This window comes from Gouania willdenowi, chromosome 19 (genome assembly GCF_900634775.1).
Source record: "Gouania willdenowi chromosome 19, fGouWil2.1, whole genome shotgun sequence".
In the NCBI taxonomy this organism is placed as follows: Eukaryota; Metazoa; Chordata; class Actinopteri; order Blenniiformes; family Gobiesocidae; genus Gouania; species Gouania willdenowi.
In genome coordinates, this window is record NC_041062.1 from 9,279,931 (window position 1) to 9,303,795 (window position 23,865).

The 23,865-nt window shown below is 40.0% G+C and overlaps 1 protein-coding gene across 2 annotated transcripts; it reads right to left on the reverse strand.

Moving 5' to 3' along the window:
* Positions 1-20,124, reverse strand: LOC114481039 (wings apart-like protein homolog). 2 transcript variants are annotated; one of them, XM_028475352.1, is made up of 21 exons: positions 19,903-20,124; positions 18,429-18,970; positions 15,833-16,218; positions 15,654-15,757; positions 14,613-14,956; positions 13,669-13,793; positions 10,851-10,946; positions 10,604-10,774; positions 9,971-10,107; positions 9,776-9,887; positions 8,928-9,170; positions 8,731-8,842; positions 7,874-7,971; positions 7,592-7,668; positions 5,243-5,379; positions 5,049-5,164; positions 4,061-4,228; positions 3,635-3,872; positions 3,454-3,542; positions 3,276-3,371; positions 2,293-2,358 (listed from the first exon to the last, which is right to left on the reverse strand). In XM_028475352.1, exons 2-21 carry the CDS (start codon positions 18,946-18,948, stop codon positions 2,293-2,295), a joined length of 3,435 nt encoding a protein of 1,144 aa, XP_028331153.1. In that variant the 5' UTR covers positions 18,949-18,970; positions 19,903-20,124. The 2 variants fall into 2 exon arrangements, with proteins under 2 accessions (XP_028331152.1, XP_028331153.1); XM_028475351.1 differs by having other exon boundaries at positions 1-2,358; positions 15,654-16,218.
* Between the last annotated feature and the right edge of the window lie 3,741 nt (positions 20,125-23,865).

Below are 23,865 nucleotides of genomic sequence, written 5' to 3' on the forward strand. Positions count from 1 at the left end.
TACAGAAAGTATCAACTTTTATTTATTTTAAAAGTATGTACAGGTAACCAAAGATGGTACAAAGATCAGAGTTCCTGCAGCCAGCCTGTAGGGGGCGCTATGCCCACCTGATGCCCCTCCCCCAACAACGCAAAAAGGCATTAGAAAAGAAAAAAATAGTCGCAAAAGTAGAGTCTAACGTCTAGATTTCAATTTAAGCCCAAAATCTATTTACAGCAACTATGTACAGAAAGCTCTTCATTCATTCCTCCAAAGTGAGAGTAAAGCTCTGTAAACGATGTGTGTGTGTGTGTGTGTGTGAGAAAGACAACATTAATGATGACACAAACCAACAGAACACTGAGAAACAAAGCAGCACTGGGTTGATTTGATGGTTTTTCAAGCTTCACAGACGCTACACCGACAAAGTCAAAGCGGCGCTAGTCCGTATTTTTCTAAATTGCGGCACAGACGAGCGTTTTTAACGTTTCAATAAAACATCCGGCACATTTCAACCACTCCTCCCCAAAAAAAAACGTCACATTTAAAACGGTAAAATTCCTAAAGGGTGACAGAAAGTCCATTTTTCATTAAAATCCTTTAAAAACTAACTAGTCTGTTATATTAGATCGCCTCCTGGTGGTTGGGTACGGTAAATTACCAAAAATATCTTTAATTTTACGCTCAGACTGTCATATATGTTGTTGTTTATGGTACAGCTATCTCATTTTTCTGCGGTTGACGTGTTTAAAAATTGTTGCTGCAGGCAGAATTTCTTTTCTTTGCCACAATAACGTTTACGTTAAATTGTATTTTTTTAAAGGTTGCCGCCCCCTTGTGGATAACAGGTGAAAGAATTCTATACTTACTGAAAACAGATTTTAATGGATGCATTAACGAAAATATTTCAGATGCAGAGTTTATTTTTCATATTTAACAGTTAAAGTTGTAAAAAACAAAAATGAGAAATAATTTTATGAGGCAAGTATCGCGAAAAATCATTAATGTTCGCATTCCGTCTGTAAAGGTTGTAATATTTTTAACTTGACTTTTATTGTGTTACGAACCTGCACGCCTCAGACTGTCATTCACGTTAATAACAGCAGTTTACGGACCATAAAGATAGACTCCACCCCCTGGTGGTTGGTTATGGTACAACTCTAACTTTTCTGCGGTTGACGTGTTTAAAAATTGTTGCTGGAGGCAGAATATTTTATCTTTGTTATATGTTGCGTTAAATCTTGTTTTCTAAATTTTGACGCCCCTGTGAGGATTAAAGTTAAAAGTTGTAAAAAAAATAAATAAAAAAAGATAAAAAAATAAAAACTAAATGGGAAATTATTTTACGATGTGGCAAATGTCAGGAAAACCATTGCTGAAGATGCATTTGTATTTTTGCAAAGCTGCGAACATGGTCATATTTTACTTTACAGATACGTGGGAGTCCGTGACCTTAACAAACTGTATTTTGGGAAACGTATGCTTTTTTCACGGGCACCTTTTAAACATTTGAATTGTTTTACTTTTAGAGATTTTAAAGACGATAAATTGAACAAAAAATAAAAAAATGTATTGTTTCTGAAAAGATTTTCTTATTTATAAAATATAAATGAGGTTTTATATCAGTTTATAAAGTATGTTACCTAAATGCATTGTGGGAAATGTAGGTCTTCTAACGGATTTGATGGTTTTAGACCATAAACAGTCTAAAAATCTGAAAAGTGTTTTTGGCTCGTTTTCAAATAATCTAAGATGTAAACCAGCTGCATTATGGGAAATGTAGGCCTTTGTCAGCTTTAAATTGAGGATATTTTCTTGTCCTAAAATGGGACGATCAGTAGCTCTTATTTTAAAAGCTTGAAATAGCCACAGAATCCACTGTAGGACTTGTTCTCTCTCCTGCTGGGAATCAAGTCAGTGTTTGAAATTCATTTTCTCTAAGAGTCGCAGGCTCGGCGCTGGTCGTGGTACGAGGTCGTTCTCCCGTCGTCTGTCCGAGCTTCGAAGACACGATTCTTTGAAAAGAAAAAGTTTCTGCTTCAGTTTGAAACCCTCAGCAGGTCTTTGTGCTGCGAGCGCTGCCGTTTCTCCTCTTTAGTCTACGTCTGCCCTCGCAGAGGAATCCATGTCCAGATCGGAGCCGAAGGGGGTTTTAACGGGAAAAACAAACACGTTCCCAAACAAGGAGAATGAGTGAAAAATGCCGAGTCAGCAAGTATAAATAAAGATTCAAACTCATATTAACGAGTGAACAAGGAGGAGAGGATGGAGTGTGTGCGTGTATGTGTGTGTGTGTGTGTGTGTGTGCGTGTTTTAGCAGTGCTCTAGGTAGTCGATGATGCGAGAGATGGACTTCTGTCCTGTGGTGCCGACGTCACACTGAGGAAAGACAAGGAGAAAAAAAATCCATCATTTCAGCAATATTACTGAAAGTTTCCAAATGTGAATTTAGTTACTAATATTTAATAATATTCTCTGATATCTAATCTAATGGTACTGATTTAAATGCATATGAATGGATGTAACCGTACGTAAATATGTCAGATGAGCCAATTTCCATCTGTAAAATGCAGTATAATAATAAATAAAATTAAATAAAATAAATACCACAAATTAAATCATAATTCTTAATTAAGAAACATTAATTAAATTAAAATGAATCAGTCAAATGAAACAAGTAAATGAAATCAAATATTTTTAAAAATCAAATAAAAGACATTAAAATGCATTATAATAATTACATTATACATTACATTTTATTTTTATTTGCATTATTTAAATGTAAATTATTTAAACAAGTAAATAAAAATAAAATTAAAATACATCAAATTAATTTTTTTGAGTAACTTAATTTAATAAATATTAAAAACTACAAATACTAATAAAATTTAAAAAAAAAAATAATTGAATAGAATGTTACACAGTCAAACTAAAGCACATTTACATTTATTTGTATTATTATTATTATTACAGTGTTTCTGGTTTGTTTGTTTCTGTTTTTTTGCAGCATCTACCAAGTCACATTTCTTGTATTTTTATAAACTCTACTTGGCAATAAATTCTTCTGATTCTGATAAACTAAAAGCTCAGCTAACATAATAATCTCTGTGCTGCCACCTAGTGACCAACAGGAGTATGAGTTTAGTTTGTGTCTGCAGCTGAACTTTGGTGCTCGTTTGTAAAACCACACTGTTGTTATTGTAAAGAACGTGAATCAGACGCTTCTAAGAGGGTCAGTGATGTTGGTCATGTGGTGTTGGTCATGTGACCAAAGCAGAAGAGGAAGTCAGACTCACAGTGAGATTCATGAAGTTTAGGAACTTCTTCAGCATTTCTGTCATGATGGAAAAATCTCCTTTGGGAAGGTTTTCTCTCACCGTGTTCACATTCGACTATGAGATAAACAATAACAACAACACAGTTAAAAGACACAACTACACAATAACTCCAGCTGTGTGTGTGTGTGTACTTTACCTGGCTGCCCTGACACAAGCAGCCCAGCAGCATGGCTGTGTAAGAGGCAACGATGCTGTCCTCCATGTGTTTCCCTGCGTGCTGCAGAGCTGAGACGATAAACAACAGGTCACATCAGTCACACACAAACAAAACACGCACACAACACACACACACACACAACTAACAAACAGATCTAAACCTTTGTTGAGGTCCAGCTCCTCGTCCTCTCCGTCCTTCTTCTTCTCTCCGTCTGCCTGCTTCTCTTCCTGATTGTTGTCTTGTTTGTTGTCCTGGTTGTCGTTGGCAACCCACTGGATCTCTCCGCCCGTCTCCTGCCATTGTCCGCTCTGATCCAACGGGGCCTTCGGAGGCTCCTTGATGAGGTCATCAGTCTGAGCCTCGGCCAGGACGGCTGCTCGCTCACGCTGCAGGAAGAGCTGAAGAAGAAGAGGAGGAATAATAATGGGAATAATGAAAAGAGGAAGAAGAAGAAAAGGGGAAAAATGAAGAAAAAGAAAAAGAGGAAAAGGAAAAAAAAAAAAACAAGAAGAAGAAAAAGAACAAGAAGGTAAATAAAAGTCAAAGACAGCAGGATGAGACCAGCTATCCTCTCCTTCACACACACCTGTACGAGCGCTGCGATGGCGCTGAGCGCTCCCGTCCCTGCGTTCTGATTGGTGGAGCTGAGGAGGACAGAGGACTCGTACGGCTGCTCTGTGTCCATCTCCATGTCCATCAGACTGAACCTGTTCCTGGCACTGTACTCCACCAGGTTAATGAGCAGACCCAGACCCTGGAACACACACATGCTAATCATTAGCACAACCGCTAACAACGTCTGCTCTGCAGACTCGCCAACTTCAGCCACCAGAGCGTGTCAGCGCACTGTTAGAGTGAGTAAAGGTCCTTTAGGAGAGCTCTTCTTCTCTGCTTCATTGTCTAATACCAAACGTCAGAGTTGGAACTGTCGTCCCCTGCGGTTGAACTGTTTTTATTCTCTTTTGGTAGCAAAAGAGGTTTACATCAACATCTTTCACTTTTCCTGGTTTTTTAAAGCAACCAAAAGCTGCATTTGATGGAAAAAGCTGCTAAAATGATGGAAAAAGCTGCTAAATGATCTAAAAATCAGGCTGAATATTTCACTCCAACAGAAAACAATGGGATGTTTACAGGCAGTGGGGCCGTGTGACATCAATCAAGTGATTTCAAGATGGACGAACACAGGCTCTAAAACTGTAAAGTAGTCCCATTTTTAAAAGTTAATAAAACAAATATGGTGCATAATGTGTTACATAAATCTTCTAATAAGCACATTTCAAAAGTTTTAGTCCAAACTTGTCAAAGAGTAAATCGAGAGTAAATAAAAAAAAAAAAGTGAGTACATCAGAGTAAGTGAAAGTGTGAGTCAGTGAGTGAGAAGTAGGTGAGTAAGTCTGTCTGTTAAAAAGTAATAACTCTGTGAGTAAGTCAGGGCAGAATAAACCAGTCAGTGTGTCATTACTGTCAGTCACAAGGTGAGTCAATAAGTCAGAGAGTAAATGAGTGATTAAGTCAGTTAAGCATTATTACATCAGAGTGCATGTGTGTGTATGATTGTGTGTGTGTGTACGTACCAACACTCTGATGTCAAACCTTTGCTCCTGAGGAAGAAACTGAGGAACTTTAAGGACACAGTTCAGAGCCGTCATGATCAGATCCTCCTGTTCTCCAGTCTTAGTGCTGCCCCACTCTGCACACACACACACACACGCACACGTCAGCAGCTGTAACAGTGGTGTGTGTGTGTGTGTGTGTATGGAACACTGACCGTTGTCGTGGGTCAAGTTGAGCAGAACCCCAATAATGGCTCTCATACAATCCTCCACTGCCTTCCCCACCATGGCTCCGTCTGAGCTCAGAGTACGACTGTAGCGCTGAATCATCGCCTCACACCTGCTCAGAGCCCTGACACACACACACACACACAATGAGTGCATTACGGCTCACACGGAGGACTGACATTTAATTTGTTATTATTGTTGGTTTGTTTAGACACTCATATCCAGATGTCCGAGTTCCTTCCCTTTGCAGAGAAACAGAGCAGTGTGTGTGTGTGTGTGTGTGTGTGGTAAATAACCACATTAGATCTGATGACACAGGAAAGCAGCACAAAGAGCGTCTGCTTTTGATCGGGTTAAACTGGAGTTCACTTCAACCCAGTCTGAATAATAAGACAGGATATTGAATCTTTTCAAAATAAAAGACCATAAACAAATAAAGTAGATATGAATAATACTTACTAAATTATATATTTAAAAAAAGATCTTTTTAGTCGAGTATATAAATGGTTGTGAAAAAATATTGCAAAAAAGTCATTTTACATTTTCTTTTTTATTAGTACAGTATTCCAATAGAAAAAAATACTTGGAATGTACTTGGTTTGATCCGCTGATGTTTTACTACTTTTAAAATAATTTAAAAATTAAAATATTCCAGGAATTTGGGGGAAAGTGTCAATTAAAATTAAAATAAAAACTATTCAGAAAGAAATATTACAGAAAAAATTTAAAACTTTAAATTAAAATCCTTTTTAAATTACATTTTTTTTTTTTTAAATTAAGAATTGAAAAAATTTGTATACTACATTTTAATAAAGGTGTTTCCATTTTTAATAACAAAATAAAAGCAGAAAACATGTATATATACAGTATATATATATATAGATATAAGGTTTGGCACATTTTAAATACAATTTAAAGATAAATATATGTATTAAAAACTTACTCAACTGGGAGGAAATCATCAAAAAAGTATCTTATTCATTTAAAAATAAGTTTGAATAAAAAAAAAAAAAATACAGTTGATTACAACATCATCACGTTGAACAGAAGATTCTTTTTTTTTTACTTTACAGAACATAGAAAACGTTAAACCAAACCAAAACGATGAAGGTGATTTATTTCAGGAGGTAGAAATGTGATTTTTATCTCTCAGTTATGAGGATGGAGGAAACGTTTCTGCAGCTGTGAAGTGTTTTTCTCTCAAACATGGAGTGTGTGTGTGTGTGTGTGTGTGTGTGTGTGTGTGTGTGTGTGTGTGTTGATGACATTAGCCACTCCAGCAGCTGAAACTCTCTCAGAAGCAGCAGGTCTGAGTTCAGACGGTGAGAGTGAGCGGTGGCGGAGGTTCAGAGGAAGGACAAACCCGCCGTGCACACGCTCTCTGAGGGTTAATGCAGTTAGAGCAGCGAGCAGCTGAGGGCCGACTCACACTGCTGCTCTTTGTCCTTCATCCTCCTCATCCTCACACAGACCTGCACAGGTCAAAGGTCGCACAGAGCCCAGCTGGGGGCGGAGTCTCAGACAGACTTAAGACCATTTATATCCACTTTTAAAAGGAGACAGCGAGAAAAATACCCTGCAGACGACTAGAGAATGGCTGACAGTATAAAAAGTAACTTGTCAAAATAAAAGCACAGGACGGAGTGATGGAGGAAAATCAAAGTGTCAACTCTTAAAATGCTGCATTATGGGATATTTGATGCATTTAAATTCCTTCTAACATCTCTCTGAACTCCAGTTAGCAACTTAATATAAGGAATAAGTGTCAAACTTAAGACTCGGGGGCCAAATTCAGCCCTTTGGAGCCTCGAATTTGGCCAACAGGAGAAAGTAAAAATTACAGAGAAAACATTGAGGGAGTGAAACTCAACATTTGCAGGTGCTCACAGTTTTCCCAGTGAATGCAGTGAATGCAGAACATTATAAATGACTGCATGAATGCAGTCATTTATAATGTTAAATTGTTGAAAACAAGAACTCAATTTGCCCTAAATTATACAATTCCTTTAATTATATAGAAATTGGTCACAAATTCAAGGACATTTAAAGAGGAGATCCTGTAGGAAATGATATCCTTCACTTATTGCTTGGGTATAGCCGGTTTCTTACATTTTTTTGTATTTTACGTATACGTAGAAGTGCAAACTAAAGCACAATAAATAAAATCTGTGGCCCACTTGAGATCAAACTGCTCCGTATTTGGCCCCTGAACTAAAATGAGTTTGGCAGCCCTGATATATGGAAACTCACACTGCTAATAAGCTACAGGCCCAGCGCTGTCGTACGAATGCTGGCACTCGCTACATGCTAAGCGAGGTTGTGTGATGTGAACTCACTTTGCAGACGAGACGATGAGTGACGAGTCTTTGTAGGCGATCAGGTAGCTCTGGTTCTCTGGGTTGTGAACTGTCACCTGAGAGACAAACACACACCTGTTAACACGTCACCACATTCACACTCGTTTGTTTGGAATATGAAACGGACTGTTAAAAGAAAAAGCCTTGAAAGATGTGGAAGAAATGTTTATCATCTTTCAGAGGATTTGGATCATTTCTGTACATTTAGGAACAGATCTATTCTAAACACATCTATAAACATGAGCTGTCAGGTAAACGTACGCTCTCCAGGACCCGTAAACAACGCTCGGCCCCCCACAGAGACGATACCAGCTTCTCCTTCTCGTCCTCTCGGTCCAGGTGGTCGACACATTCCCTCACTGAAGGATGAACACGGAGTGATGAGAACAGAGGGTGAACTACAAGTGTGTGTGTGTCAGAATTGGGGTCAAATACATTTTTCAATTACAATTATGCTATAAATGATCAATGTTCAATTATGATTACTGGCATTATTTACTATTAGTTATTAACTTTTATTAAAATTCATTCACATTATTGTGATGATTGTATGTGCTTTGTGTGTACGATGTCGTTTTCATCTTTACATTTACATTTTAGTGCATTTATTATAATATCTTGTGTAAAAACCCAACTTGGGACAAGAGTTGTAATTTAGCAACAACTATAAACTCTTTGTACAAAACATCAGTTACATTAACCGTATTGTTACTCCGTAAAATTGTATCGTCCCTATTTAAAAAACAACTTCTATTATATCCTTATTTTTTTTAACCCTTAACACCTGTATGAGTGTGAAAATTAGGTCGTTGGGAAACTTCATATGAAACACATTTTAATATTTGTTAACTACTCATGCGTCAGCCATAGAACTGTTATGCATTTAATTAAATTGTATTAATTAATTGTGGTTTTTTATTGAATTTCTATGGTAATTACAATTACAAATTAAATTATCTTAATTCCAATTAAATTACAATTACAACGGCGACAGATTATTAAAATTACAATTAAGGTTTTACGATTATATCTATGCCATAATTGTAAATAATTCTCAATTACGTGATTACAATTATAATTGACCCCAACCCTAGTGTGTCTGTGTGTGTGTATCGGACCTTTGTCCACAATGTGGTCCAGTCCTCCAAGCAGCCTCAGCTCCTCTTTGAACCAGTCTCCAGCTCTCTTTGATGTCAGAGACAGCAGCGTTTCCATGGCGAGGTGACCCGCCTGATTATGGACAGAGGACTTGGGGTCACTTTCTATGACTACTATTTGTTGCTAACGCTGTTTTCCTGGAGGTAAAAGTCCATACCGTGATGTTCTGCAGGTCTAGGTGCTTGTTGTGCACCGTGTCACACAGCTTCCTGATCTTCTCCTTCATCTTGGCGATCTCTCGCGCGCTGAACTGCACGGAAGTGTCGGCCCCCGCAGCGGCCCCGTCCAGGTCCTGCTCCAGCAGGCGGATCATCAGGTCCAGACAGGAACGGTCCAGGTCCATGTTCAGACGGTCTCTGCTCAGGATGTACATGAGGGAGGCCGTGCACAGGGCCAGGTTCTGAAGAAAGTCATTTGAGAAAAAGTCAGAGTAGGGCTGAAAATTGTGGACCAAAATTGTATTCTATATTTTTTCTCAAAATGGCGATATACAATATAATCTCAATCATTTTAAATCCACATAAAGTCTGACCAGAAAGACAATTCTAGGTTAAATTTGCTGATGAAAAGTACCACACAGGCTAAAATGACATTACGGTGCTTTTGGAAATGATGTATCAAAAAAGAACAAAAATATATATGACAAGAGTAAAAAATACACATTGGGACATTTATCAACAAACAGCTGCACAATATGTGCCACTTTTGGCTTTTTCTCCTCTAAGGGACAGCACGTGTGAGTGAGTTCTGTAGTGTGGCTTGTTTGGAGGAAGGTCTGGGTTAGAACGCACTCACTAATCCATCAAACTGCTTTATATGCTGTTCTGAGAAGTAGAGAAAGCAGCAACTCCTGAAATTATTATTTTCATAAAATGAAAAATAAGGTATCAATATAGGCAATATTATAATTTTCTATATTGCCAAAATAGAAAACTCAATATAGCTTGTCAGATTGAGCTTTAATCCTGGAGGACGGACTTCATCAACATGTTCTGTGGTACTCACAGGATGTTGAGGGGCGTCGTTGAGCGTTTTAAAGACCTGAGCGACTTTCCCTCGAGCCCTGAGGTGCATCCTGAAGCTGGGCATAGCACAGCGTGTGGCCAGGCTGATCACACTGCACGCACGCACACACACGCACACACACGCGGTGAGAACACAGAACACACACACCTCTCAGCTCTAGCGTGCACGTCCCACCTGAGGCAGCGTGTGTTCAAAGGCTGACCGCTCTTCAGTCCAGTGGCCAGATACTCAAAGTCGTCAGTGAACTCCTGGTTTTCTCCAAACTCCACCACATCGTTGAAGTGCTTCACATGCTGCACCACAGTGTAGAGCTGCAGAGAGACATTAGCAACACAAGCCTTTTACCCTTTGACCCAGTTCAGCCACCACTGCTACGTGCAAAACTAGCCAATGCTAAGCTAACCCTAACATGTGGGCCTGGTGGCTACGTGCTAAGCTAACCAAAACATGTTGGACTGGTCGCTACGTGCTAAGCTAAACCAAAACATGTGGGACTGGTCGCTACGTGCTAAGCTAAACAAAACATGTGAGATTGGTCGTTACATGCCAAGTTATACAAAACATGGGATTGGTTGCTACATGCCAAAACATGCGAGATTGGTCGCTACGTGCTAAGCTAACTAACATGTGGAGTGGTGGCTACGTGCTAAGCTAACTAACATGTGGAGTGGTGGCTACGTGCTAAGCTAACCCTAATATATGTATGTGTATTGTCTCTGTATGGAGTTCCTTTAGTCTCAGAGGAAAAAAGTCAATCTGCGTCACAACATCCATTTTTCATTGAATGATGTTAACGTGCTGCGTTACCTCTTTGTGCTCTTTGCGACACTTGAGCGTGGTCACCGTGTCCTGGTACGGGTCTTCGGGGACGGTGACACACTTGGTGACCTTCGGAGGCGGGGGAGGAGCTTTGAAGACACTGTCATCTTTCTGGGGATCCGGCTGCTCTTTAGTGGATCCTCCCACGGAGACGGAAACCTGGACATGGGGAAGACATTGATTACTTAATAATTGCTCAACATATGTGTGTGTGTGTGTGCGTGTGCGTGCTCACAGGGGCAGTCACTGGTCGTGTGAAGATCGACGGCGGAGGTTCCTCTTCGCTCTGGACCGCCCAGTGTCGGGCGTTATACACCGCTTTGGTCGGAGACTGAGAGAAAGAAACACACAAACACCTGAGGTGTTAAAACATCTGTAACAGTGCTTCTCAACGTGTGTGGTGTGCCCCCTGGTGGGGAATGGGGTATGACAGGTGAGACGCAACAAACTTTTCAAATTCTTGCCAAATGCCTTTCTGAGATCATTAACACTAAACGAAACTCCTACGCACAAAGAAAGTAATAACGAGAACCTAAAATGTAGCAGAAATTAAAAGACCATCAAATGATTAGACTGTATTAGATATGGACCGGGAACAAAATGTAACATGGAACTTAAGTGCAAAGATAATTCTTTAAAATGAATGAAAAAATGTATTTCCTTTTGGGTTTTCTTAAACTTTTCTTTATTTCCTGTATTTTTGACTAATTAACTATTAGTCATTAACTAACACTTATACATTTCTTTTCATGCAGGTGATAAGTTCAATTTAGTTTGAGTTTTTATTCATGAAATGTGTTAGATGCACTATGAAACATGATGGTACTTGTTCCCTGTTAGTTTATTTCATTCGTTCACTAAATTAACTTTTTTGTTTCTTAAGCAGATTGTAAACAATGCTTCATTATTTCCTGTGTTTTTGACTAATGCACTTTTACATTGGTTTTTGAATTCTTATGAAATATGACATTACTTGTTCTGTTAGTTCAATAAATATGAACATGTGTTATTTGCCAGGATAATTTGGGGGGCAATGGTTGGGCTTGAAAGTTTACCTTCGTTCAAAGTGTGAAACACCCAAAAAAATTTGAGAACCACTGATCTACACTAAGGAGTCAACAACATAAATACATTATATAAAAGGTATGGAAAAAAACACACTGGTGTATGACGTGCAAACATCTGCTGGGTTCAGCAGCTTTGTAACTGACAGGGTTTTACTTGAAAATCTCAGTCTGAATACAAACCTTTACTCTGACGTTTGGAGCCAGAGCAGAAACTATCCTGGTCTAAAAACAGCCTCAATAATTCACTGCTTACACTGATGCAAACCATGATGTTTAAGTATTAAATAAAAAAAACAAGTGCTTGAAAAGTAAACTCTAATGCTGTAAGAAGTCCAGTCAATCATCTCCCAACGTGCGTTACTGAACCCTTTGCACCGTGGGTGTTTATTAAATTAATAATTATGTTTATCTGGAGACCAAATGGCTGAAGGCGATCTTCACACTCCTACTGTGGAATGAAGACAAGAAGCTCAGAGGGAGAAGGTGGAAAGCTGAAGACATGCAGAGCTAGACACGGATCAAACAGCAGGACGGACGGACGGACGGACGGACGGACGGACGGACGGACGGACACACACACACACACACACACACACACACACACACACACACACACACACACACACACACACACACACACACACACACACACACACACACACACACACACACACACACACACACACACACACACACACACACACACACACACACACACACACACACACACACACTATCTTGGCTCATCCTGGCTCCTCTTTTGGGTTATTTTTGCCAAACCTAAGGTTGGTGGTCAGTGAGGCTTTTATGTGTTAAAAAACAAGGGGGAGGGGTGTGTGTGTGTGTGTGTGTGTTATTAAGCGGAGACAAAGACTGTGCAGGAGCTCAAACTAAGCATGGGACAGATAAACATCCCATAATAATCCCACAGCTTTGGACACGCTGCCGTGGATCAGCGACAGAAACCACACACAAAAACCTTCTGCTTTGTGTGATTTCAAACCTAAAACCATCTGAAATGACAATTTATCATTAAAAACATTTGCAAAATTTTCTACATCAAAAACTCCTCATTCAGCATCCAAACTGAAGTGGGAGCTGTTGGGGTTCATAGTAAGGGTAAAAAACACCATCAAATTAATCTAAACTCATCACAGCAAAAGTTAGCCAGAGATGAACTAGCCAGACTAAATCAATTCTAAACTAGTGTTAAACTGGTCCCTAAACCAGAGAAACCAGCAACAACCCTGTTGTCATGAGGTTTAGTCCTAGTTTAAGTCATTAGTGGTGTTTTGCTGCCACCTGCTGGTCAGTTCTGGACCTTGGTTTTGTGTCGTCTAACTAATTGAAACAGTGCGACCCGCAGTGGACAAAGGAGGAACTGTAGCCAACATTTACCAGATTTCATGGCATTGTTTTAATTCTTTCACTGAGATTTCAGGTCATTTTTTAATCCATCACACATTTCCAGTCCAAATTGGGCGGAATTTTCACTCGGAGCACATTTGGGAAAAAGATTTATCCACTGAAATATCAAGTGTGTATTGCTTAATGAAGCAGGAAAATCCTAGCTTTCTAGTTCTGCCAGTGTTTTTGTAATGTAGTCCTTTTTTCTTTCCACTCCGTTATCAAACGTATCCATAGAAACCCCAGAACAACTTTTTGATGGACATTTTTGAAAAAGCCAATGAACGACCTTAGGTATTAGAACAGGAACCATTGAGTTGTACCTCAGTATGTGATGGATGTGACTGTCATGTTTTCCACTCCGTTACCTTTTTCAATCCCATGTTTTAAACAAACATTAGGAAGAATTCAACACTGCTGCTATGGAACATTAACTAAAAAGTGAGTTATTACGCTCCTGTGTCTATAATCGTAGTTTCTTTGGATCGTTTATTAATCGTTTATTGCACTGGTGTTTCGGACATTCCTTCAGGACGGCTTGAAATGTGTACGTGGCGTTCATCTCTCGCTCCATCTAACCTTCTTCTGTGCGCTGAAGATCCTCCTGAAGCTGTCCGGGTTCTTCTCTGTGGGTTTTCCCTGAGTCGGCCTCCATGGACCGCTGGCCACCACTCGGAGATCGTCCTCGGAGAAATCCAGGACGTCTGCAGAAAAGAGAGTCTCAATGATCACAACTCATTCATTTACCGCTGTGAGTCTGACTGTGAGGAACTGTTTAGTCCTATTATGTCAGTCATATTAAAGGGTGCAAGAAAAAATGGATTCGGCGATATATCGTGATCTCACCACGCGACTATCGTATCGATCCAAAAAATGTCCAAATTTATTTCCTTAATCATGTTTTTTAATGAAAAAACTAGAGGCCGATTTGACACGTCACAGATTAATCAACATCTGTTTATAAGACGCAGTTTTTCCCTCTCAAACACACACAGACCAGTAGTACAGACCAGTGTGTTTATAGTCCTTATGTTGACAACTTGACTGTTACTAATGATAGTTCATTTAAATGAAGTAAACCACATCAGATCTTGTTAAACTATCCCACTCCTTAATGCATTTTAGCTGGAATTGATTGCACTTTATTTTCATAAAATACACTGGACAGTTTTATTGATGTATGAGGTTACTTTAAGATTTTAAGAACTTAACAGAATCACAATGTGTTGTAGAAGCAAAAGTTAAACTTATTTGAAAAATATATTTTGAAAGTTTGATAAACACTAGTTTTTTATGTTGGGGATTGAATTACAGTAATTTACCATTCACCTGTTCTCACAAGTTAAAAAAAAAGTGAAATAATTTGTATTTTATATGATTTTGTAAATTTTGTAAAGGTGAAATGCGTAATTATTGATATCGTGATATATCGCAATGTATATCGTATTGTTTAGTATCGGGATTAATATCGTATCGTGACATGCAAATCGCGACTATACGTGTGTGTGTGTGTGTGTGTGTACCTGCTCTGAGCTTGTGCTCCTTTCCCACAGAGTTCTTCTTGCTCTCTGTCAACGTCGTCCTCTCCAGCCTCTCAAAAGGATCCGGAGGTTCTTCTGTCGGCGAATCGTCATCCTCCTCCGCGGGTTCTTCCTCCTCCATGGGCGTCGCCGCGGCAACCATCTTGTTCCTCCTGCGCTCTTTGTAGCCGCTCCGTTCTTCCTCTGCGCCGTCGCTGTCGCTCATGTCGTCGAAGCCGAAGTATTTGATCTTGTAGCTGGTTTCCTCCTCCTGAGGAGCATCGGCGTCGTCGAAACCGAACAGCTCCAGTTTACCGTCCTTCTTCGACTTCTGTGTCGGAGCCGGTCTGAGGACGGCAACCACGCTACGTTAATCAAGTGTAATTCACTTTGCATCAAAAACACGCAACACACACACGTTAGTTTGGCTTCAGGAAGTGAAGGGTAAACAGAGACTAGCGTTGGGTTCAATTATAATCGGAATTTATAATTATGCAAAAGATTTTGCTGTTATCATAATTGAATTGTAATTGAGTTCAGATAATTTACTTTGTAATTGTAATTAGCATGGAAATTCTATAAAAACTATTGATTACAATATTATTAAACTCAAACCTCGGGAACCATGTTACAGTTCTATGTTTTACACATAGTTAACAATTACAGCGCTTTATCATAGACACTCAGCGCTTTATAGAAATAAGGCATTATTCTTTCATTCCACACTTAGTGGTGGTAAGCTACTATTGTAGCCATAGCTGCCTTGGGGCAGACCGACAGATTGTAATTCACTTTTAAGGGAAACAATCATTTTAATTTTAATTGAAAAAAATGCTGGTCACGGTAATTGTAATTAAGTTGTAAACAAACATGGATAATTGAAGACGTAAATGTAATATGAAAAATGTAATTGACCACAACACTGACAGTAACTAAATCATATTTTTATATCAGTGTGTCTGTGCGTTGCTGTCCTTCCACTCTTATGTGTTTGTGATTATGTGTTTCTCACTCGTGTGGCTGTGTGTGTTTGTGTGTATCTACCTTGTGTGCGTCTCTTTCTTGCGTTGCCATCCGTCCTGTGTCAGTGATGCGGTGCGGTCTGGTCCAGCCGGGGGCGCCGTGTCAGAGCCGAGGGTGTCCCTATCCTGTAAAGTGACGTTACAGACGGAAACGGAGGACGGCTGCAAGACGGTGAAGTCTCTGCTCCTGCTCACCGTTACCTGGCTCTCCGTCGCGGAGTTGGAGCCCAAATCTGCTCCCGAGTCGGAAATCTTTCCCGCTCCGTGTTTGTTGGGCCGTCTGTACGTCCGACAGTTTCTCTCTCGCTCCGACGTTGGTGCAATTCCCGAGTCCGACTCCTGGTCGAGCCGCGGCTTCTCGCAGCCGACTGTCCAGGACAGAGTGGGGGCGGGATTTCTGGGCTCTTGGGAGGGCGACGGAGGACGGAGTCCCATGATGGCGTCCCAGGACTCAAAGGTGGAGCCGGTCTTCAGGGCGGTGCTCTGAGCCAGAGGCTTCCTATCGCTCTCGGAGGCGTTCTGGTACCACGAGTAGCTGTGCAGGTTTTCTGAGGTCGAGGAGGAAGAGGAACTGTGGCCCGGCTTTCCTGAAGAAGCAAAAGAACACAGAGTGAGCTGAAGTTGGAGAACCCCTGAGAACGAGTCGTTTGGGATCAAGAATAAAATGCACTCTGCTGTGAAGTCTGAAGACAAAAACCTAGCAGAAAAGTTCAATTAGTTAACCTGATAACCTTCACCCATGAACCCTTACCCCCAATTTCCACTGGAAGTGTCACAGCTGTGTAACGACTCCCTCAGTCCGCAGCCCCACCGCAACAGATACACAGACTAGTGATCGACCGATTCATCGGCCGGCCAATTTAATCGGATTAATTTTGCATGTTTTTTGTGTATCAGCATCGCCTGATGCGTGCTGTTGCGTTTGCCGATCCGCTTTATTTACAAAGCGGCTGCCACAGGCTGCTCCGTGTTGCTGGAGACAGAGGCTGCAGAGTGCAGAGCCCCTCCCCCCACTAGCAAAGCGTGAAGAAAGCTCTTCAACCCCAACGGCAAGTTTTAAACTTTCAAAGCATCTTTTAACTGTTTAACTTAGCTGACATTGTTCCATGGTTCGGTGTTGTCGCAGTTGTATTTAACGAGCAGCTGGCTGGAGGTTTCTCTCTCCCTCCCTCTCTGCTTCTCAACATTACAGCGAAATGAGAGTGCTGCAGATTTTAATTATTTGAGAAGCAGTTTACTACTTGTTTGAATATTTATTCCCGTTAATGTTGATGCAATTTAAAACACAAACTTCAACAGTTTGTTGCTTAATGAGCATCTGTCATCACGTTATTTTCCTCTGCTAATTTATGTTCTGAAGTTGTGTTGGAATGGACTATTATTCATGGTTTCTTTTTGTGTTTAATATTATAATTAAATATCTTTATACTCAATAATCCTGTTAATAAACTATATCTTCAGTCAGACCAACTTTTGTCAAAGCTATTTTCAGGACAGGGACGAACAGTTCTCTTTCATAATATTTCATGCCTCGCTATTTTTTACTTGTTCTTTTTCTACATCACCTGTTTTTATTATTTGTTAAATTTTTTAACTTGGAGTCGTTCCACATCCCTTTTGTTAATTTCAATAAATGTTATTTTTTTTAATTGAGACTTGTACCATTCATCATTATTGGGTAATTTTTATGATGTAAATTGAGGGAACAAAAGTAGTATCGGCTCCAAATATCGCCCCAAGAAAATTGGCAGTTCGTGTCGGTCATCGGCTAAGGTTAATGGAAAAAAATCGGTATCGGCGCTAAAAAATCCATATCGGTCATTCCCGAACACAGACCTGTTATTTTTGTCGCACGCCGGAGCAACGACGCATAAATTCAGCAATGATAAGCCCGTGCAGGACAGGAAGTAGTGCACAAACACAGAATAACATCTGCTTTATTTTCTAAATAAAATACTCCATATTTAAGGTGGATCATATTTCCATCCAATTTATTACCCTCTTGCTTCTTTTCAGGGTGTAGGGGGCCTGCTGGTGCCTATCTCCAGCTTTCTACAGGCGTGAGGGGGCGGGGCTATACCCTGGACAGGTATTTCACATATAAACAATGACCTTATCTGTGGTTGAAACACAATCTCCACAAAAGCTGAAGATCTACAGGGCAGGACCCAGTGGATTTCATTCTGTTCCAAGAACACAATCAAACATTTGTATGGCTTTGTGTTTCTCTTTGGATTCACTACAACTTACGATATCGCAATTACACATGAATTAGCGAGATCTCTTAAGTCCTCACTGCAACAGCTACGTATCACAGATAGAGGCAGTGGAGATTGACGGACAGCGGATTACACAGCGGAGTAGTTACATATCCAATGGACATCCGGTGTTTGCCAGTGCTGCTACATGCTAAGCTAACACACACGTCCGACTGGAATTCATTCCTTGAGTCCTCAGAAACAGACTTTTTTTCTCCCTCACCTGGAAACATAAACCACATGATTGGAAGGGATATGAACAACCCGATTAAAGGCACTATGAATTGTGCTACATAACTGTCGGGACAGGAAAAAACTAAGGATTAAAAAACGAGGACGCTCTGAACGCTCTGCATTAATAACTCCAATAACGTATCTATAAGAAGAAGAAATCGTGTGGGTTTATATGACAATGATTGAAGTTCTAAACGATCAGATATCAGATCTATTGGAAAAGGTTGACATTAGATCCAACCCTAATACAAACTCTGTGAGCATTATCGTTATGAACACACCGGTTCAGACTGTGTTTTCTCTACCTGCACTACTACTACTGCTGCTGCTGCTGTTGTTGGAGAACCTCCGTCTGTCCTCCGTTATGTTGTTCTTCTCGCCGCTCAACCACGACGGTGCCCGACTGGACCCCGACCCGTATGCTCCTTCCTGAAAGCTGGACCTGTTGGCGGCGCCCAGGGAGCCCCCAGGCCGCTCCGCCTTCGGAGGCTCGGCCGACGCCGGCTTGGCGGGCGACGACTTGTTTCCGCTCCTGGACGACGACACGGGCTTGGACTCCTCGTCGCTGTCGAATCCAAACGGGTCGTCAAACCCGCCGCCAACACCACCATCGCCGCTGCCACCGCTCTGGCGTAGCCGTTTGCGGACCTCCAGGCCCGAGTCGTTCTTAGCGGCGCTGATGCGCTTGGAGCCCACTTTGGCTTTGTAGGTGGTGGCACCCCATTTGGTGCTGAGTGTGCCTCGCCCGGTGGACAGGACCTCGTCGAACTTGGACGTGCCCTCTCCACCTTTACGGCTGTAGGTTTTACCAAATCTGGAGGTCATTGTTGCATCTGGGTCATATTCCCTAAAAACAGGAAATAACAGAATCCTTTAGGTGGAGCACATACTGGAAATCAAAAACTGTAAGATTCTGATTTGAAGAGGTCAAAGACACTGAATTTCTAACAATTACATTCACTAATGTGTTAATAGGAGATGAAGAGCAGTACAGATAAAGGGATGTAAACAATGTTTCCGATGGCAAGATAACATTATTATAGCTATTACTGTTGTTTTTATTGCGCCGTATACTATCTAGAATCTGTGAATGTGAACACAAATTTTCCTAATATCAGTGCTGTTTTCTCATATATCAAGCAGTTCTCCTTAGATTTAGATTTGAAATTTAAAATGAAAAAGTACAAAAACACACCAAATACTGCCTATTGTATGGATCAATATTGCCAATACATGTTAATATTGGAAGGAATGGGTCTAAAAAGTACAAAATAAATGTTTTTGTCATTGAAAAACGTGTCTAATATTAACTTTTGTTGAGTGTAACGACAAACGGAGGCCAAACTCAACACTTACGAGAGATCTTGTTGCAGATACTACTGCATATTTTAGAGATTTTAAAGGAAAATGTTTACTTTAGGGCATTAAGGGCAGAATAATTGTTTTTCTCCAACAAGCAGCTGGTTTAGCGAGACAAGGCAAACGTTAGCCTAACATCGAGCTAGCCGTGTTTACATCCGCCAGTTTGAAAACAATAGTGAGACTAAAAAGGGTAAAACACGCATATAAAGGCAGTGTGCCCCGGTTCGACGCGGTATTAGCATTAAAATTAGTGATTTTATCAGAGGTGTCAAGATGCTAACCTGGTGCTAACACGTTAGCAAACAAATTTGTTAGCTACATGCTAACAACCGGCACAGACCGGCTTGGTTTGTCTCCGCTGCCCGCTCATTGCGCACCGTCAACGTGGTCTAAACTACCGCGAGTCCGGCGTCTCACCGAGGCCTCCGTCCCCGCTGACAGGATAAAGAAGACCGGGGCTCCGCTGCTGGAGCTTGGTGGGCCAAGCTTAGTATCCGGGCCGCTGGGAGAAGTCACGGTTCCAAACCCGGCAGATGGTACAGTCACGGGCTTCAGGCGGAGCTGATTTTAGACTATTTTCTCCGGAGGATGTCGGCCATTGGAGTCGCTTACTGTCAAGTCTACGTTAACATTCTCTGGAGCGGCTGCCCTTCAAAATAAAGCGTAGAGCAAAATAAAGGTTAGAGCTTTATTTTGAAGAGCGTTATTTACCATACTTCCTTTTGTCAGCTCAATGAGCTCATGTTAACTGAGAGTTTGGGTTGATGGTGGGTTTGTATGTTGAGAATAAACAATATTTCTATCATTAGGCTAATAATTGTAAATAATAGATAGTGATTAATGGTCTGGAATAGTTTTTACTTTAGCCACTACTGAGAAGCTTCTCAATACTTTAGAATAGGTGTGTCAAAATCATTTTAGTTCAGGGGTCGAATAGGAGCACGGTTTGATCTCAAGAGGGCCACAGATTTTGTGCTGGAAAACGAGTAGTTTCAACATTATTGTGCCCTAATTTACACTTCTATGTATACATAAAATACAAAATATGTAAGAAACCGACAATATACAAGCAATAAGTCACAGATATTAGTCCTAACAGGATCTTCACTTTAAATTTACTAGAATTTGTGACCAATTTCTATTTATTTAGGTGAAATATTATGTCATCATTTGTGGAAAATTTCAGGATTTTACAAGAATGTTGAGTTTTTTTCAACAGTTTAACATAAAAAAAAATGATTGCGATCATGCAATATAAGCACCTGGAAAACTGTGAGCACCTGCAAATATTGTTGAGTTTTATTTACACAATGATGCTTCATGTTTTCTCTGTAATTTTGACTTTCTCCTGCGTGCCGGATTGGATGCTCCAAAGGGCCGGATTTGGCCCCCGGGCCATGAGTTTGACGTATGTACTTTAGATTGAATTTATGTAATGTTTTTAACTTTTAAGATTTCCAATAATAACAAAGAACTGAATTAAAAAAAAATAATAAAAATCATTAATTCAGCTTATTTTTGTTGTGACTCCAGTGTTTGAAACCATCTGGTGATCGTGTTAAGTGGTGACTGAGTCTGAGTGTTTGCTGGTTGTGTTCGGAAATCAGTCATCATTTAATACGTACATCAGTTTATGCAGAACAGCAGGGAAGGATTGTCCAACTTTCCCTGTCAAACCACTGGTTTGTACTGGATCATATTGTTTATATTGGTTCTAATTAGTTTATACATGATCATATTGTTTATATTGGTTCTAATTAGTTTATACATGATTATTCTGGTTTATACTTATTAGGTTGGGCTACTGGACTCAAACGCCACTCACTTTGTTTTTCTTCTTGTTGTGTACACTAGATCAAATCGCTACTCTGTTAATCGTGAACGGATCGGGCTGAAATTTGGTAGGTTTAATCTATGGATGTGTACGCATCAATGCTCGGAGCTCGATTTTTGATTTGGGGCCGAAGGGGGCCCTAAAAGAAAGAAAAAAACAATTTCTCATTTATTTGCGTGTCAAATATTACGACAGTTGGTGGTACCAAATTGTTGGCACATACCAATATTTAAATGGGGCCCATTACCTCGTATGTGTCACAGGCCCCATTTTTCAAATGACTACTCCTCCATTAGTTCTTGTTAGATTGGAATGCAGTTTGGTATGAACACTTTATGAATTATTATGATGAGACACTCAGAGCCTTTTTTTTAAAAATGGGGGCCCATCCCTCATTTCCGGTATTTCACACAAAGTCGTGTGATATATCATTTCAAAGGTAATTTGACGTAGATTATGATTATGGTTCATACAATTTGATTAGGAGCCCATGGGACCACCTCCTATTTTCTGCAATTTCCGTGAAAGTGTTTTTTTCATTTATTTGTGAGTCAAATATTGCAACAGTTGGTGGTACTGAATCATTGACAATACCAATTTATGAATGGGGCCCCTTACTCCGTATGTGCCGCGGGGGCCCCATTTTTCAAATGACTACTTCTCCATTAATGCTCGTTGAATCGGGCTGTAAATGGACGTGGATATTCCATGGTAATTTCTAAATTTATCGGAACATAGTTGTGTGATAAATCGTTTTAAAGGCAATTCAATGTGGATTACTATTTAACGTCGCACAATTTGAGTTGGTTGACTCGGTGGAACCGAGTCATTTGACTGAATTCTTGGGAACGTGGTACGTGCTATTTGGAGCAGAGATGTTCCGCGGGCCCGGCCGTAGTTCATCAAAACTTGTTTATATTGATATGACAGCCTCTAGCTGGTCTATTGTGATGACTTTAATAGGACTCAAGTCTCTTTTTGGGCATCTTTGTATAATAATCACAGTGATGTTGTATATTTATATTTACATTTATTGGTGCCTGGTTTGGAGCGTCTGTGAATGTTGGAGAGATAACTGTTGTCAGACGTGCAGTAGAAGAGTTTTCTCTCTCTTTAAAGCCTCTTTTGTTGAAGATGTTCTGCACAGCCAGAGCTTCTCCGCTGAACCTTTGGTCCTTTCAGGGAGTCGATGAGGTGAAGAGTCGTTTGGCTCGGTGTCGCTCCTGTGGTTTCTATCTGCTGAGCTTCAAAAGATGGGATTGTTTTCAGTGCCAGACCGAGCCGAGCCGTGCCAGCGCCTCAAACATCAGATCTGCTGCTTTGTCTGAGAATCAAACATTTCCTGCTGCTCTGAAGGATTTCAGCCAGACACTGCAGTCAGTCCTCAGTAAGTTTGGACTGAGTGGGTGAGGCATTTATTGGAAGGAATATGAAACAGTTTGTGCAGAAAAAGCCCAAAAACATTTAAATTTTTTTGGAAAAAATATCCTTTTAATTTGTTTTACAAGTCTGAATTTTGGGTACAAATGATAGGTTTTTTAATGGGCTATTGGGTTGGTTTTGCAGAAATTCATTTAAACTGTACTTTGGCCATAATGGTCAAGTAATTAGATTATAAATTATAATCCCACTTTTAGCAAACACAACAAAAAAGTCTCTGTTAAAAAAGTCACTATTATTATTACTGATGCAGTGCCCGTAGGAAGTATGTCTTGCTATAGAAAAGTGGGAGGTTAAGTAGCTTTTTAATGGACACGGGAGCTTTAATTCCTCTTTAATTCCTAATGCAAATTTAATCCTGAACTACACACACACACACACCCGCAATTTTTTATTATTATTACTCACCGTAGTTACAAACGTTGCTCACTGAGGACACCTGCTGTTCAATATTTACGGGGTGTTTTTAGGCTATTAGATCCACTTTAGAAGTTTTTTAAAAAATTTTTTTAAACCCCTTTGTGCAGTCACTCTTGTAGTTTCTACACAGCCTTCAACTTGTCCTGAGTTACCATGACTACCTGTCAACATTGAGGTGTTCTGCAACGCTGCATTTAAGGCAATTTTATGAAATAATTAATGAACGGTATCATTGCAGACAGGTCAATCTGAGCCTGATTCGCAGAGATATTTGAGGAACCGACACACACACACGCACACACACACGCACACACACATAGACACACACATAGACACACAGACAGAGGTTCCTTGCTTTATAGATAGATTATTACTATTATTGTTGATAATAATAATAATAATAATAATAATAATAATAAACATATCTTTCATGAGATAATATTTAAATACCTCTTTGAATGTAGAGTGCAAATGTTTTTATTTTCAAACACACGCGCACACACACTGAATGTGTTCTTTGTTTTTATACTTACTTATAAATAAATTACTTACGTATAGAGTTGATAGTTCAGCATGTGCAGACAAGATAAAAAAAAAAAAAAAAATAGAGTTTACGTTCACTTCTAAAATAATTTAATCATAGTTTTGGTTTTTAAAAACACTTTTATTTTGACGATCCCAACCGG

Excerpts from the sequence above, each read along its gene's own strand:
- LOC114481039 (XM_028475351.1), bottom strand. The coding sequence starts at position 18,948 with ATGACCTCCAGATTTGGTAAAACCTACAGCCGTAAAGGTGGAGAGGGC. Across the intron at positions 16,219-18,428 it reads CAGCAGTAGTAGTAGTGCAG|GAAAGCCGGGCCACAGTTCC; the intron begins GTAGAGAAAACA and ends TTGCTTCTTCAG. Across the intron at positions 2,359-3,275 it reads TAAACTTCATGAATCTCACT|TGTGACGTCGGCACCACAGG; the intron begins GTGAGTCTGACT and ends GTCTTTCCTCAG.